Source organism: Pteropus alecto, unplaced genomic scaffold (assembly GCF_000325575.1).
Source record: "Pteropus alecto unplaced genomic scaffold, ASM32557v1 scaffold78, whole genome shotgun sequence".
Taxonomy (NCBI): domain Eukaryota; kingdom Metazoa; phylum Chordata; class Mammalia; order Chiroptera; family Pteropodidae; genus Pteropus; species Pteropus alecto.
Window position 1 is genome coordinate 6,892,370 of NW_006443124.1, and position 18,148 is coordinate 6,910,517.

At 39.8% G+C, this 18,148-nt stretch overlaps 1 protein-coding gene across 1 annotated transcript in view; it reads right to left on the minus strand.

The window, feature by feature from the left end:
• The window catches only part of WNT8A (Wnt family member 8A), a 5,018-nt gene extending 3,325 nt beyond the window's left edge, over window positions 1–1,693 (minus strand). Inside the window, exons 1-3 of the mRNA XM_006923081.2 lie at window positions 1,418–1,693; window positions 1,290–1,323; window positions 921–1,059 (exon numbers count right to left, since the gene is read on the minus strand). Of these exons, the coding sequence (XP_006923143.1) occupies window positions 921–1,059; window positions 1,290–1,323; window positions 1,418–1,491 (247 nt within the window). The 5' untranslated portion in view covers window positions 1,492–1,693. The remainder of the gene's footprint in view (window positions 1–920; window positions 1,060–1,289; window positions 1,324–1,417) is intronic.
• Window positions 1,694–18,148: the final 16,455 nt, after the last annotated feature.

Genomic DNA, 18,148 nt, shown 5'->3' on the forward strand with positions numbered 1-18,148 from the left:
AGAGAGTGATGAGACCAAGGCCACTTTCCTCACCAGCTGTGGTGTTGGGACCACGACTCTTTTCTCCTGAAGTTCAGCCTAGGCCTCTGTTCATTAGCCACTGCTTTTGGTTCTTGGGCAATGAGGACTCAGGGCCACAGGCTGTCTTAGGAAAGAGAGAAGGACCTTTTCTTTCTGACATGAAGCTGAAGCCAAGTAATAATCATAATGATCATGGCTACGACTTACTGAGCTTGTATCTTACTGAACTATAAACATTGTCCCATGTCATTTCCACAAACTCCCCATTCTTTCTGTATACCCTATAGCAGACTTTTTTTTTTTTTTTTGTCCCATTTACTCCTTTCCTTGACTCGTCTCAGGCAACTATTGTTCCTACATTAATGACTTTTATGCAAACTACACATAGTTACAAACAGCTGGACAAGTGCGCACGCGCACACACACACATCCCACCTGAGGCACAGCTCAATGTGATCTCCCAGTTTCTCTGTTGTTGAGATTTTATGACAGCTGAACAGATTGTAAACTCCCTCAGGGGCTGCAAACACAGAGCCCTTTCCCCATTTTTATTTCATGCAAATCGGTGCAAGATAAGTGTGTACAAACACCCAAATACAGGCATGCATTAAAAAAAATAGAATAATTATTTCATTTGTATAGAAATACCTTTGTATTCATCTCATTCAACCTTTATAATACTCTTAGTGAGCTAAATAGAGCTGGCCTTATTGACCCAATGGGAAAACTGGGGTTGAAAGAGGGGAAGTAACTCACTCAAGGTCACACAGCTAGGAAGTGGCAGGTCAGCAGGTCACAGGTAATTTTTCATTTCACTGTGCACATATATGCTATACATACACACACTGCAAGCCCACCTCCGGGCACATATACCCCCTTGCACAGGTGCACAAACTTACCACTTCTCAGCCTGTGGTGAGTGGAGAGCTGGAGAGCATTTTCAGGGCAGTTCCAGCGTTCCCAGGCAAATTGGAACTTACACTCCTCGATGCCATTCTGGGCACCTAGGGCCACGCTGGTAGTATAGGTCAGGTAGGCCTGGCAAAGGAGAGAGGGCTATGAGCTTCAGTCCTGGCTCAGGTCAGGTCATCTGGGATTGAGGATGCAGGCAGGACTCAAATAGAGTTAGCTCTCCATTAAGGAACAATCATGGGTTCCTCTGAGTGGGGGACTTCTGGCACTGTTTTCCCTCCCCTCTTTTCCTTCTCCCAAAGAGTTCCATTAGGAAGCTGTATAGGTAAAAATAGAAAAAGCAGAAACCATCCTACCTTGGGACCTGTTATCAGGAAATTGTTCACTGACCTACCAAAAAGAACAAAAATGAGGCAGTGGTGAACAGGGATGAGATAATGGGAGCTTCCTTGGCAGAGAGTGAGAGGTGGGGGGAAGAACTTACCAGGCAGAGGCACTGAAGGTGGCATAGCATATGCCCATAGTTACCCTGAGCATAAACAGGTCCTCCATGGCCATGCCCACACCTAGGGGACCAGATTCAGCACAGGGACAAGTAGAGAGAAAAAGGGAGGAGAGGGCAGGATCTTTCTCAGTATTTATGTGGGGGAAATTCTGAATGGCCAAGGGGGAAAGAAAAATCAACAGCTCTTCTCATTTGTCCCTCACTGGCAGGGCTTCAGGAGTCTCTGACCCAATAGGGGACCAGGTAGGAGGGACTCAGCCCAAAGCCTCAAGGAAAGCCCTGCCCCGCCCCTCCAGCCCTTTCTCTCTCCCAGACTGACAGAGGGTCTGAAGTCTTTCAGTACTCTGGAGGTTTCTTTCCTCTGTAAGTGAGACTTATGTCTCTTTGTGTTTGAGGGCTTATTTCTCAGAATCTTGTAGCCTGGAGCAGATGAGGTTCCTAACCCTGAAGGTAGGTCACCCATCCCTTGGAGCTACAGTGTCATCTGTCAATGCGACCCCATTTCTTGCCTTGCCATCCTCTCTAAGGTGTTAATAATTATATGCTTTACCCACATAAAAGAGTGCATTATTTCTTCCTCCTCCCTTGGTGACTGTAAAGCCATCAAAGTCATGGAATTGTGGGACCATGAAACAGAAACACGTCAGAGGCCATCTCTGCAACAGTCCCTTCTAGCACATTTCCACCAAAGTAAGTTCTGGTAAATTTCCTTCATTCCTAATAGGTCTGTCATTTTGTATTTGAGGGTTAGTTAGATCTCCTGTTTGATAGCTGCTTATATATTTGAGGATCAACCTTTGGATCACCAAGGGTAGTATTTGAAAAGACTGATGGATTTCTTTCTGATTCTATTTTGTTGCAAGGACATCATCTCTTTAGACAGGAATCTTTTAGATTGATTCACTTTGTACTAGTGCTTAAGATGATGCCTGGATGAACGAATGAATGAATGAATGAATGAATGAATGAACAAATGAAGGAAGGAATGAACTTGTGGTCCCTAGTAGGGACCTGAGGCACCATTAGGTAGGATTGGGCATACAGTGAAGGAATGGAGATCTTCCTTTGTTGGTGAAGCTCTTTCCTGGGGCTGAGGAGGACAGATGAGAGATTGAGGATAAAGTACAAACAGAAAGTCATAGCCCCGACTATGACCATGGATATACAGATCACTTCCCAGTACCCTAGACCTAATTTGAATGAGAAAAAGAGCTCAGACATCTCCCTACCAAAGAATTTCCAGGGGCTAAGGAGTCCCCAGGCCTTTTTAGGGCACTGCACTCAAAGTATGGGTCAGGGTTGGTGTTGAGCTGCAAACTTATCTTTCTGTGGCAAGATAAATACAGAAATGAAAGTGTTTAGAAATTTGTATAGCAAGTTGTTAATTTTAGATATGTCGAACCTAATAATAAGAAATTTGGGCTCTTATTTTCTATGTATTTTTTTCTGTTTCATTTTTCTAGGAGGAAGGATGCAACTGTCACAGATGAAAAATTCCTTAATAGACTAAAGCTCTGCTTCAGCTCAGCAAACTCTTCCTTTGCTTGCTTGTGGGCTTCTCTCCTTGGGGAAAAGAGATCTGTGAGACTTGAGTCACCTGGGAAAAACCCATTGAGTTTGCCTCAGTGGTCTTTTCTCTCTGTTTCCTACTATTCCCTATCTGAATCTAATGTTTAACTTTCACTTCTTAAGACGCCACTCTCAATGGGGTCAGAACCAGGTTAGCATTAGCCGCAAAGTAGTCCCCTCCCTTTAAAGAGTTTTAGGAGTGATTCTAAATTCATTTTCTGTGTTTGAGTTACTGGGTCTTATTCTTCTGTGTCCCCTGTAGCACCTGGCATTTAGTTGGTACTCTATAAAAAATATCCCTTTATTTTCTAGGAAGCAGTGGGGAAGTTGGCGTGCCTTTTTGTACACAAACTTTGTGCTTGCTCCTGCTCAGATTCTCTAAAGATTATATAATTTCTCTAAAAGGAATTTAAGATGTTAAGGAAAGGACTCTGCTCCAGGTATTAGGAGCCCTAATTAGGGGTTTGGCCACTAATCTGTTGTGTGACCTCAGGCAAGCTATTAACTACTCCATGGACTCATTTTCTTCATCTGTAAAATGAGGGAGTAGGGAAAATGTTGAAAGTTGAGTGGCTTCTAAAGATTTTCTCAGCTCTCTTGCATACTATAATCATAACTTTAAGATTTGCAGAATTTATTAATCCTAGAGGTGATTATAGGCTGGAAATGGGGAAGTATTGTCTTCCCCAGCTGGCAGCATGGGAATCATCTTATCTTTGAATCCTTCAGTTGCCATCAGGATAGACCTGTAAGATGGATACCTGGAGGACAACCAATGCTTTCTTCAGAGTCCTTTGGGGCTCTGTCTATATAAGACTTCTTTGTGGCCTTTGAGCCACCTTTCTCTTGCTTGGGCCGACTTCCATGTCTGGAAGTGTACTGTCTCCTTACTCTCCCTTCCAATAAAGTTATTCTTTTGCTGCTGTAAAACAAACACACAAACAAACAAACAAACAAACAAACAAACAAAAAACCTCTATGCTAGACTGACCAAAGTTCTTCACTGTGGACAGAGGGTCCCCTGGAAGAAGAGCCAAAGACAGGCACTCCACACTGGAGTCTACAAATCATTTGCAGCCCCAACCTGTGTACCCATTTCCTTAATCCCAGATCTATTATCTCATTAGTTTTTAAATGATGATCCAACCCTTGGTTTCTCTTCTCGGAATGGAAATTTGGAATTGAAGACCAGAGCAGAAAATGACAGTGGAGATAGAGTGGGCCTATGACAAAACAGACAGAATAATCTCTGAACCAGTGGTGTGCTGGTAGATGTTTAACGACCAGTTCTGATGTGACAGAAGCCATCGTTGGTAGTGTTTGCTGATTTTCATGGTGTAAAATACTCTTACCATGAGCAATTTCAAACTACCAATATGAACTTGAGAAAGATGAACAGTAGCACATCATATAGTAAATCGATCATATAGTTATAATTGATGTAAATAACCTTAATAGTATAGATAATAGTAAAATGAGGTACGTAAGTACTTGTTATATTTGTTTTTAATATAATTTGTTTAATTTTAAGTTTATATAATTTAAGTGTTAATAATGGCTGTGTTTAACAACCAGTTTACAAAATTCCTGCAAATTTAACAATCAATTCTTGGAGCCAACTCCCAGAATGCCATTGAAGCCCTGTGTTCTCCCTTGAGGCCATTAGGAGATAAAGAGCAAAAAATTTCTATGTGGAATTTAACACAAAATATTTGTTTTAATCATGTATAAGGCTTTAACCCTTGCTGAGCCATGGGCCTTGCTACCTTCCCTCAAGGAGCATAGAATATAATGAAGTTTGTGTCTAACTATAATGTAGGGCAGAAAGTGGTAAGTGGAATAAAATGAATAAATACATGTACCTCTGGAAAAATCTTCATTGAGCTAGAAAGGAGATAAGACCAGATATCCTGAAGACCCCTTCTACCTTTAATGTACCAGGAAGATCAGATTCCAGGAGTCCTACGGAAGCACTGGGAGCTGAAATCAGTGAGGTGTAAGATAGAGTCACCTTTGCCATGCCCAGCTTCAGGAGATCTAGAGGCTATTCATAGAACCATAGAGTGTCTGAGCTAGTGGGTCCCATTTTACAAAGAAGTAACTGAGGTCTAGAGAGGGGGCACTTATTCAGAGTTACACAAAGAGAGCCTGGATCCTACCATCCTGGTTTGCCTAAGACTGAGGGGTTTCCCATGGTGTGGGACTTTAGCTACTTAAACCAGGACAGTTTTGGGCAAGCTGGTTGCCCAGTGATGATGATGGTATGAATCCCAGGCCAATGCTTCTTTCCCAATGGGCACTCTCACTAAACTCCCCAAATCCTTGATTCCCCCATGTTTCTTTCCCAGGCTCTTTCCCAGGCTCTCTCTAGGGCTCTGCACTTACAAAGACTACTTAGACGGTAGAGCAGGTTGGGGGTGGGGTGGGGTGTGGAATGGGAGGGTGGAGAGAGGGTAGAGGTGGCTGGAGAATGCCAGAAGAGATAGGATTTCTGACTTTTTACACTCCTCTGCTAATTAGATAAGTGAGGTGGGAAAGGGGGAGAATGAGCCTCCATGCATATTCTTCTGAGCTGTGACACTGAGCAGAGCTCAGGGATTTTCACTCTCTGGTCTCCGCCCCTCCTGCCTGGAAGCTTGTCTCTTCCCACCCCCTGGGGATACTTGACTCCCAGTCCAAATGCCACAGCTGCTTGAGCTCCTGACCCTCCCTTTGGCCCCCAATTTAGCCTCAATGACTTGCAAAGTTCCTCAACAATATGCCCAGGGAAGGAAGAGAGTTCTTCAGTTTCCCTTCAGATTCAGAGTTCCAGGTGTGGGGAGGAAAAGAGGGGGCCCTCTTGTGTGGAATATGGGAGGAGCTGGTGGTCTGTTGAATACATGGGCCTATGAGGGTTGGGGTACACTAGAGTCTGCAAACCATGACTAGGTCTGTTTTATGTTTGAAGGTGCGTGTCCTTCATCAATGTGAAAGCTCCCTAGGGCTAGGCCTTGTCAATTCCAACCATACGGGGCTCTCTCCAAGGATAGCAGCGTATTTCTTCCATTGGACCAAGGTGCCCAGATGGCAGAAGCTACATCATCATCATTAGCCTAAGAAGGTTTGGAGTTGGAGGGGCTCCTCTAAGGAGAGTTTCAGTTGGCTAAAACCCTTTTATTATATTTTTTATTCTTTTACCATTCTAAACTTCCATCTCTAGACACTGGATGGGGCGCACAAGTTCTCAAATAATGTTTCTTAATTGTCATTGGGGAAGAAAGTATAGAGATAACTGTGGGATTTTATTAGTTTTCAGAGAACTATTCATCCATCCATTTATTCATTCTAAAAATATTTACCTACCTAGGTCAGGCCAGTACCCAACATTTATGGGTCTGAGATGAATTATCCTTAGTTGATGATCCTGGAGGAGCTCTCAGTCTGGTCTGAGAGAGAAAAGTAGAAATAATTTATAACAATACTACAGTGAGATAAAGTTACTCCGTGGAAACATTGGAGGGGGAATGAGGATAATGAGGCAATTCCAAAGAAGACTTCTGATAGAGAACTGCCATCTGGTGGCAGTGAGTGGTACAATGGGCCCTTTGTTGATTTGATGTGAGATTCAGTACAAGTTCAGCCTTTATCGAGCACCTGCCTAATGAATGGTAGCCAGCTCAGGGTTGGCACTGTGGTGGGTTTATAGTTAGTCTTCTAAGATGATCTTTGTCCTTGAAAAACTTATAGAATGCTTTTCTTGACGCTTTGAATTGAAAAGGTTATCAACCAAACAACAAATATTTGATGTGCACACATGAACAAATGGGCTTTCAAAAAAATATGTTACTAATTCATTCTTTTTACTAAAAAATCAAATAAAATGGAAATACATAATATAATAAATGAGAGTCTTCTCCATCCCACTTCCTTGTAAGTAATTATTATGAACAGTTTAGTATAGATTTTTTTCTCTGCACATACAAATACTTATATATACATATATAATTTTAAAAATAGAATTGTGCTTTTATTCTTCAACTTGGTTCTTAAACTTTTATATCATGGACCCCTTTCTGTGACACTACATGTCAGTCTACCTTGTCTTCTCTTAATTTTTATGTTAAATCATTTATGTTAATCTTATGAAATCATTCTCATAAGAGTTCATAGTTCTCTAAGTTTTGATAAGAAAAGCAACAGCCCTCTTCAACTTTATCTCCATTTTCCTCTCAAGAAGCAATAACATTCAATTTTTTTTATCTGATGCTATTAGTATTACCTCCATATTTCTAAAAAAAAAAAACAACATATTTGAATCCTATTGATTGATTTTTCAGTTTTAGCTAATTAGGTATCTATTGACATCTCATCATGGAGGATACTGCTTCAATCTCTGGACATGATTTTGACCATTCAGAAGAGGAAGTCAAAATTCTTGGTTTTCTAGAGATGAAATCATTCTCTTTTAATTCCTAAATGACTGTAACCCTACTTGCCCTGCAAACTCAACTCTCTAATAAAAAAACAAGGTAGAGGTGATAAAAAGAAATGGGCAAAAGGCAAAAAGATATGTTTTTAAAAATTCTGTGTAGAAGTCAAAAGGAAGTCAAAGGAAACAGATAACAATTCTATTTGAGCTTGGGACTAGCAGAGAACGATGCCACTTCCTGAAGACATTTTTAAAAAGCAGTGGATAGCCAGAACCAAGAGGCAGAGTGACCAAGTTATCCTATTTTTCCCTGGACTTACCCAATTTTAACACTGAAAGTCTCACATTCTGGGAAAACTGGGACAATTGATCATTTATTCAGGAGTCCTGGGCTCTAGCTCTGCATTGATCATTAATTCCCCCTCTGAGCCTGAGTTTTCTCCTCAGCCGTAAAGTAGGATACCAAGACAAGATGATATCGAAGAGCCCTTCCAGCCCTCATAGAACAATTTGGAAATTTGCCCAGGCTGCTTGACATTCAGACTTTCTCTAAGAGCTTGCCCTGAGCTTAGGCAGAATCAACCTCACCACCAGAGGGCACACCCGAGGGCTCAGCGACTAGCAAGTTCTTATACAGATCCTCTTTTCTTACAGATCCTTCTGTGAATGACGTTTAATATCAGCAAACAGTGTATTACGATTATTAGTTGTTAACTACAAAATTAAGTAAAGGTTCCTAGCTGCCAGATTGTTTCGAGGAGTATGCATACCAAAAATAAAAAAACTTAGTAAGAAGGATAAATTTCTCAAAGCATTCAGCTGGCACTATCTTCACTTACGTTATAGACTATACAATCATATTGGAATGATATGTGGTTATAATTTCTATTTAGAATTTTACTTGGCTACTAAAAGAATAATTTCTGTCTCTCAATTTCTATTCATATATAGAATAGAAAATGTTTCTGTTGTAAATCTTCTAAGTATATAGTGTTTCAAAATTGGCCTTTCATGCCAACTTTATAAGGTCTTTTGGAAAGAAGTTCAAAACCGATTAATTTTGAAAGTAGTTCCACTGGACTTTTCTAGAGTTAGCAGCAGCATCAAACATAAGAATCTAAACCCTGAAACCAGACTGCCTTCCTGGGTCCACATCTCAGCTCTGTAACTGGTTAGTATAATTTCATGTTTCTGTATCTCTGCCTTCATCTGCAAAATGGGGATGATGTTAATGGTAACTACACCTCACAGAGATGTCATGAGGACTAAATGAGTTAGTATGTCTAAAGCGCTCAGACCTCTGTTTGGCACAAACACTATAAAAGTGTTCTAGTGCAATGTCAGATCCTTCAGCATAGGATTTTGATTTGTTTTGCTCACTTATATATACCCAGTGCCTAGAACTGTGCCTAGCTCAGAGCAAGCATTTAATAAATATTTGTTGAATGAAGGTCTATGTCTTGGGAATAGGTGTTCAAAGTTCTATGTTCAAAGGTTATTTATGAAGTTTTAAAAGCCCATGGGATTTATCTATTTTAGCTCTTTAATTTTTACAAAGGAAAAATTGAGGCCGAGAGGAAAGGAATTTTCCCAATGGCACACGAGCTTTGCTGGCAATAAAATTAAATACCAAATCTTCGTCAGAAACGGAAAGCATTACACAGAACTTCTTTTTCTCCACTTTATCTTTCTTTTTTACCAGTTGTTTCTGTCCTGATATTTCTCAAAACCTCTCTTGTAGAAACAATCAGCTTTCATTTGAGTGGATGAAATGGTATCTGAAAGCACAATGTTCTTTGGAGCAGGCAGAATCAGTTTTCTCCCACAGGAACAAAAAGGCTCATACTGAGAGAATACGATTAACTGTATTCGTAATGTGTCCTTGGCTCCTGTGTTTCTACTCTGATGTCTGCTTTTCTTTCCTTCCTCAAAAAGCCTGGGACTCAGTGTGTGTAGCCAAAATTCCTACAGCCTCTCCAGGAATGAATACTGCCCGATTTTATGCTAAGACAGATCTGGTTTCTAATCCCATTTAAACACTTACTACCTGTTTAATTTTTCTGTGTAAGTTATTTTGCTTTCATAGCACAAGTTCGTGCATCTATAAAATGAGCATAATGCCACCATACTTACAGTGGAGGTAAACATTAGCAATAATGTGGGGCCTACTGATTTGATTGTTCAACATGATGAATGCAAACAAGACCTACAGCAAAGTATGTTGTAGTTGCAAATTGGGTTCTTTAGAAAGCAAACTCTGAGTGGACCTTTGCAGGCAGCACACTTACAAGAGAGTGCTACTGGGATCAACGCCTGTGGAAGGAAGGGAAAGGAAACAAGATTGGGCAGAGGAAGAAGTTGGGCTCTGATGCAGGCTCAATGAAGACCTCAGCTGACCACCCATAGAGAGCTCTAGAGCTGGGATGGGCCTTCAAAATTGTTGCCAGCTGAGGTGAGGCACCTGGGCCTTCAGACCACGATGTTGTCAGTTATTGGGTACAGGCTGGTCCTGGAAGTTTTCTTTAGCCAAGGCATTCTCCAAAGAAGGCTGACAGCTCAGGGTCATGGCAGCATTCTCAGAAGCTGGGGAAGTAAGTCCTGCAATCCTGAAGGGGTATCTAGATAGTGTAGCACAACATCCATCACTCTTAAACTCCAGTACTGGGCATAAAGAAAAGATCTTGAAATCTTCCAGAGGATAAAAACAGAGCATCCACAAAGGGACAGAAATAAGAATCACATCAAAATTCTCAAAAATGCCGTTAGAAGGTAGAAGGAAATAAACAGATGTCTTCAACTGTCCCATGGAAATTGATTTCTAACCCAGAATTCTATTCTAAACCAAACTATTAATCAAATTTGAAAACACAATATAAGACATTTTAGATATGTAGTTTTGACCTTTTTCTTTTTACTTTCCATGTACTGTTTTCTCAAGAAGCAATTGGATAAGGGATCCAGGAAATAGAGAATCTACCAGGAAGATCTATCCTCTAAGGTCAGCCTGGGTAGAGCCACTGAGCAGCAGGGGTGCCTGGAGCAGGAGGCTGGGCCCCGAAGAGAAGCTGTTTATTGTCTAAGGCATATACTATTTATGTGGCTATGGCTACAGTTGGTAAAATTATAAAGAAATACAAAGAAATGATGACTATAAAAGTTAGGATTGAGGTCACCTCTAAAAAGGAGGATGGAGGCCGTGATTGAGGGGAGGAGCTTCTGAGGTTCTGGCAGTGTTCTTTTTGATCTGTGTGGTAGGTACATGGGTCTTTTCTATGTAACTATTTGTAAAGATTTTACATATATATGTATATACACATACATACATTACATATATATACTTTATAATTATGCTTTATGCCATTTTCTATATATATGTTATATTTTTAAATAAATTAATTAACATTAAATAAATAGTAAACATAAACCCCTCAACATAGTGACTGGCTTGTGCTCCAGCTTTGCCTTTAATCAGTGTATGTCTTGGTCAAATCATTTCTCTTCTTAGGCATCAATTTTCTCATCTAAATCCAGAGTGCTAGGAATAGATCATCCCTGAGAGCCCTTCCAGCTCTGATGGCCTGTGACTCTAATATCTTATAAAGGTGGTGATGAGAGAGGTAGTGTGACTAATTACGAGAGCATGTAGGTGCTGAGTCAGGCTGACCTAGGTTTAGATCCCAGCACCATGACTTACTAGCTATGTGAACTTTGTAAATTGTTTAACTGTCCTCAGCCTTAATTCCCAGATCTATAAAACCAAAGTAATACCTACAAAGCAAATGTGCTGTAAGGATGAACTGAAACAGTGTATGTTCAAGTTTCCCGAGCTGTGTTGAAGTACCCCATGTTTCTGCAGTGAACTCACATGAGTACCACCATGGGGTAGTTCCGATTTTTGAAGGAAAAATATTTACATCTGTTGGGGACCAGAAGTAGTCCACAGTTTCAACATTCGATTGTGCTGCATTCCTTGATGCCTTATGTCATATCTTCATAAAGCTGGCTTTTCAGTGTTATAAAAAGCAAGTATGTGAAAATCAACATGGAACACGAAATAAGGGTGGTGGTATCCAATATGTTTAAGAAGTTGAGCAGTGTACACTAGGTATAAACATCTCATTAATAAGTAATTGTGGTTATTTAAGAATAAAATAATAATATTTTTCTTTTAATTTACATTTTCCCCAAACAACTACTAAATCGTTAACACATAAATGCTCTTAAAGTTGTTTGGATCTAATTATTTAATAAATGGAGCTGTTAGGTGTTTCTTTTGGCCTAAGAGAAAGATGGAAAACTTGCTGAGACACTATAGGATCTGTGAACGAAGAAAGCTTGGGAACCTCTGATATATGGGAAGTGCTTGGCACACAATAGGTGTTCAACAAATTGTGAAAATTATCAAGGAAACTTGCATGAGGGAACGCTGAGCTGTCTCTTATAGTGTATTTCTCTGGAAGTGGTAGGAGCCAAGCTTGAATCAAGAGGAGACCCCAGGGGCAGAAGCTATTTTGGGAACATAATCTTTTATTCCATATCGATTTAAACTTAAAATTGACAGAATAATCCTAGATTGTTGTTGTTTTCCTAAGGGCTTAAGAACAGTGATTTTTTTAAGTGAATTAAGTGAAACACGCTAACCCACTAACTGGTTCGCTTGTGCTACAACATAGCCCAAGCCCCCTTCCACTTTGTGGCCAGGCCTGTTTGAGCCCAGTCCGGGCGGCAAGCAGCAAGTCTCAAACATGTCGGAATCTGTGCTAAACTCTTCAAACTGGGATTCTACAAGAGAGCAATTTCACCACATTAAATCAGGACTAAAGACCAACATCCTCTGAAGAAAATGGATTCTGGCTTGGGGAAATCCTTGAGAAATAAATCGTGCAGGGTATAGGCTGTGAGGAAAGGATCCTGAAAAAAATGATTATTCACTTCAGTGGTCATGTAGTATAATAACAGGACTCTTTTCTCAAATACTCAGTTCTCCATCTTTGAAATTAGAGTGGTTTTTGTGCCTTGTTTGTGAGTTCTTAAATGAGTGCTAATAACTTCTACCTGATGAAAACCAGTCAGTCTTAGGAGACGTGGCTTCCTGTCCCCTGACTTTAACCGTTAAATGCAAACAGTTTTTGAAGCATGCATACAACAGTCTTTTGTTCTTGTCTCTATGACATATGGGATTTGATAGAAAGACATTTACTGAGAGCTTTCTTCATTATAGGATTGAAGTCATAAACTAGAACTTTTGTCTGCTGACATTTATTTCCTTATTTTTTAAAAAAACAGGGTATCTTTTGTCACCTTGCACTAAAAATGAAGGCTGTAGCTATAAGGATAGTTTCAAAAAATAAGTTTCAAAAACAAGGTCAGTTTCTTGTCAGTCTGCTCCAAAGTGTTTTGATTTTCAATGTTTTTGGTCTTTGTCCCTCTGACAGTTCCACAAGTTAGAACAAGACTGACTTTGCCTCCTCCTCTCTGATTCCTCTTTATCAATCTGTTGCAGGTGGCTCCTTTTTCATCCAAAAGTCACCCAATAATAATTTTTTAGGGGAGGAGATCTAAACCTTCTCATAACCATTGTATAACTACAAATGCTAAGAAAAATGTTAGGAAGAGGTCTACTGTTTCCTATCCACCTCTTTTCTCAATTTGAAAATAAAGAGCAGTAGGGGTCTTCTGAGAGTCTGTGTTCCTGGCAAGGGTTTATTTACTTCCGTGAAAGCCTTGCCCAGAGTAACGTCAGCCAATGGGGGCTCACCCTGATGAGGTAATGCTTTCTTCCCATGCTTCATTGGTTGCCGTTCTCATTACTTGGTGTTCTCCCGGAGGCTGGGAAGTGAAATGGGCTTGTTTTAGGGACAATGGGAGCTTTTTTCTCGGGCCATTCACTTGGCTCTACTGAATCTTCCCGTTCATGGCTGGTGCAGAGAGGTACTGTCAACAGGTAGTGCTTAGAGAAGTGCTTAGAGATACTGGGGAAAATCTTGCATTCTCCTTCTCTCACAGTTAGATGTCCTGCAACTTGAGCCAGCTCTTCTACCCGGGGCTGTAGGGGTGTCTTCCAGTCCTGCCCTTTATCCCTTTGTCAGCAACAAGGATCCTCAGAACTGAGAACATATGTGAGATGAGGCTGACAGTAAACTCAGGATCTGTGAGAGAAGCCAGCCAGTCCTAGGAATAATATATCCCATAATGCTTGTCATCCTGCAACCCTGGGACCCAGCCATATTTCACTTCTTAACCCTCTTTGGTCTGGGACCAGCAATGCTGGCTGTGAGTCAGGTTGATTGCCTTTATAGCTCCCCGATAAAGCTGGAGGAGTGATAATTGGGGGAAACCAGGGCTTCTTTCCAGCCATCACACCTCTATCCACTGCCTTTTACTCTGTCTTCCTTCATTCTAGGAAATTATGTTGTCTGCAGGGTTGTGGCAGGTGTAAGATCTTTGAACAATGAAACAGTTGTTCAGTTGTGTATCTGAAAGAGCTTGGAGAATCCTTGGCTCTGTTTTTACATCAAAATCTGCCTACATTTCCTGGGAAGAAGAAAGGGGCATCTGATTTTAGGTTGTGAGCAAATAGGGAAACTGAGGCTGGAAGATGAAGTAATTGTGGGTGTGGTGGAGATAAAAGGCGAGTACTTGTCTCTGACAGACAGTCTTTGAGCATAAACTCATGCTCCCTTTCTCACACTTAAGAATTAGACAACAAAGAAGCAAGCGAGTATACTTAGTGTGACTGAATTCTCTGAAGAAGTTTTTCAGGGCTAACTTGTTAAGAAGTGGACATTTGTACACTATGAATAGGAACCTACAGCCATATGGGAAAAAATTAGTAGGTAGAAACTTCTAAAAGAGAATTGAAGCAGAACATATCCTGTAGATTCTGAGAGCTGAGGGTAACAAAATTCCAAAGGTAAATGAGTTACTTGGGAAGTTCTGTGGAGCCAGTGATCGATCTGATTTGAAACATAATTTAGTTGTAAGTATTAGTCCTCTCACCTTCATGGTTGAACTTCACAGAATGAGATTCTGGAAGTTGAAGGGAATGAAATTTTACTCCATTTTATATCTAATCCTGGGAAAGTGGCTCTTTTTCTGTGACCCAGTTTAACTGTCTTGAAATAGAATCACCCTGAATTCGAAGGAAGTTTTTGAGAGTGATAAGCTCACTCTAAGTATTTAAAGGGTGGAGGTGGTGTTTAAGTTTCTGATAATATTGTCTGAAGTGTCTTGAAATTAACTTTGTCTGTAGGATAAAGGTCTCCTTATCCTGGTCTTACTTACCCTTCCCAACCCCAACCATTATCCTCCCTGTTCGAGATCTGGCCCTCAGATTTATCACAGAGAACCAAGAAGAAAAGGAAGAATAAAAATTAGGAGGCTTCCAGGTTGAATTTGCAATCATAACATGTATTTATAGGATGAATTAGATAATACACGTGAAAGTGCTTTGTAACATGTTAACGTGATAATCAAAGGGATTTTGCCCCTCAGAAGAATAGAAACTATGTTCTATTCACTGGACCCCCAGTGCCCAGCTGAATGTCTGGCACGTAGGCCTTTAAAGAAAAAAAAAGCAAATTTTTATTATTGGAAAAGTTTAATTATCCGAAGGTAGAAAGGCTAGTTTAATGCACCTCCATGTACCCCGCTTCAAGCTGTTATCAATGTGTTACATAGCATTTAAGGAATGCTTTTGGAAGGAAGGGAATTTGGCAGTTTCTTAGACATAATTTACCCTATTCTCCTTTTCTTTAGAAGATTATAATCAATTTGAACAATAAAATCAGAAAATCACATTTCCTATGCTTCTTATTAAGTTACTCACATTTGAGAAAAACAGAGGTGACATTCTTAGGGACAGTTTTCATTCTGGGTTAATAAAAGGACTGTAAAACATCTTGATTTTATAAAGAGTAATACCTCAAACTGATTATTTGCTACTCATGCTGATGATTGATAGTTTGTCCAGCCTCAGAGTTTTTCAAAAAATTTAGCATGGCTGATGGGTGTTGAGAGGTGACTGGAAATCATACTAATCCCTATGGCTGGCTTGTCCAGCTATTTGGCTCTCTGCTTTGATTGTGATATGGTTAGACTAGAGCTAAGGTCTCCATGTTTCTTAATATTTCCCTCTTATCTTTGACCCTTGTCCTGCAGGTTGGTTTTTTATCTCCAAGGACACAGATAATAGGCAGGCAAGTCTGATATATTTGCCTGAACAGTCTTCTGGTAGTTTTCAACCTTGTTTTCCAGGAAGACCAGGATGGCGAAAAGCCCTCCAGTGGTCCAGATTGAGTTGTGGATGTAGCTATGAGGCAGTGAGTGTTTGGGTAAGTCACTTCCCTTTGGGGTTTCCACTTTTGGATAAAATAAGGCTTTTTGGTATAATGATATAGTGGATAAAATGTAGCCTTTAGAGTGAAAGAGACCAGTGAAAAGGACCAGGGTTTGAATTTCATCTCAATATGTTTCTCATATTTGTCATCTGTAAAAGGGGTTGTTTTAAAGCAAAAAATATATTTTAAAGCCCCTAGTGCAAGGGTGGCACATAAACGAGTGCTCAATATATAGTAGCCAGTCTAATGATCAAAATGAGGAAGTTGCAAGCAGGAAAATAGGCAATGGTGATGGTTAGGTAATTCACTGAATAAGAAATAGTCAGTCTCAATTGTAACTGGGGAAATGCAACTCAAATGACGTGTACCACTGTTTTTGCTTATCAAATTGGCAAAAGTAAAAATATACATAATATCTATGGTTAGTGGAAGTTTAAGCAAATAATCATTCTCCTACACTGTTCATAAAGCCTCTTCCAAGGTAGGTTTAGTAACATCCATCAAATTTTAAATGCGTTAATTTTTAACTCAGCAATTTTGTTTTTTTGGAATCTGTTATACACAAAAATACACAAGTATACGTTTCTTACACTACTGTCTTTAAAAGAGAAAACTGGCAACAACCTAAATTTACTTATATAGATAGATTTCTATGGATTATGATGTATAAATAGCATATTGTGGTACCTTGTGGTATGATCTCATTTATATTAAGAAAAATAATTATGTGAGCACGTGTGTTTTATAATTGTGTGAAAAGAGGCCTGGGAGGATATATCTCATAAGGTTTACTTTCAGGTAAGGGAATAAGAATACAGGGTAAAGAGAGAATTTTGCTTTTTATTCTTTATTCTTCTAATTTTTAAAAATTTTCCTGATGACTATATATTATTTTCATGCAGCAGGTCTTCAAATGATGTCATTTTGTTCAATGTCATTTTATTATAACATTAATGAGAAAAAAAATATTGATTCCCACCAGAGCCACTGTGTGGAGCTTGCATGTCTTCCCATGTTTGTAAGAGTTTTCTCCCACATTCCAAAGATGGGCATGTGAGGTGAATTGGTGAATTTATATTGTCCCAGTCTGAGAGAGTGAGTGTGTGTGTGTGTATGAATGAGCCCTGTGGTGAAAGGGTGTCCTGTCTAGGATGGGTCCCATCTTGCACCCTGATCTGCCTGGATAGGCTCCAGCCCTACCCGAAACCCCGAAGTGGAATAAACTGGTTGGAGAATAATTATCTTACTTGTTTTTTGTTAATCTTTCTTAAATGTGTGCATAGTTCACATTTATTTCAATGTCGAATATTAGAAGTGTTTGGCATCTTTATTTAGAAGTTTGGTGATGTTTTTGTGACCAGAAATATGCTGTAGGAATTTAACTCCTGTTTATATCAATCGATCTATGGTAAAATTGTTTTTTTTTATACATCATTTTGCTTAAAATCGGTTTCCAGGAACCTACTGATGACATTAAGTAAGGACTTACTGTATTTGAAAAAAAAAATGATAAAAAGGGTAGTGGTGTGAATCAGACCATGTTTCAGTCCCTCTGTGAGTACTTGTTTTGATCTGGCATCATAGTTGGGTATAGCCTAGCACTTTTAGGTCTGGAAGGATGGGAACAGCTTCTATGTTAAGAAGCAAAACTTCCTCTTCATGGTTTGGAGCTTGGATTGTTAGACCAGTGAACCAAAGTGAAGTCCTGAAGATAGCAGGACTTCATGGGAGTGAGGGAGAGGTGTTTCATGGGAGTGAGGGAGAGGTGTTTCAGGAAATGTTTTGCCCAAGTTGTGCTGTTAAAAAAAGAAAGAAAAAAAAAGTCCTGGGCTCCTTTGGTAGAGTCAAAGCGGTCCTGGAGTTGCAGTATCTCAGAATCCAAGGCTTCTGTGCTGGCACAGAAACTTCCACGTTCATCTGTTTATCTCTTTGCTTCCTATCAGGCCAGCATGTCAGATTTTATCAGATTCCTAATAATGAAATTCCTCTTTAGGTCTCATGGAGCTTTCTTGCCTTACAGGTGCCCACTAACTTCTCTGTGGTTTTACACACTTAGCTTTTACCACTGTGTATAATATTTGGGTGAGAAAACAGATAAAACCTTTTATTTAAAATAAGAATGAGGCTGAAAGAAGGGGGATCTTGTTTTCCTGTTCATGGGTAGCTTGCCCCAACTCTGAAAAGAGATTACATGGAGTTAAGAAAATCATCACTTTAATATCCTTCAGAACTCCCTGATTTTTAGATTGTACACAGAGGGGGAGTGGTGCTGAAGTACTAGCAAAGGTCTGTATGGAGTGCAATGGTACTACATTTCATCACATTGCTGAATATTTTAACATTTACAATTGTGAACAATATCTACATAAGAATATATTATGTAACTATATTATG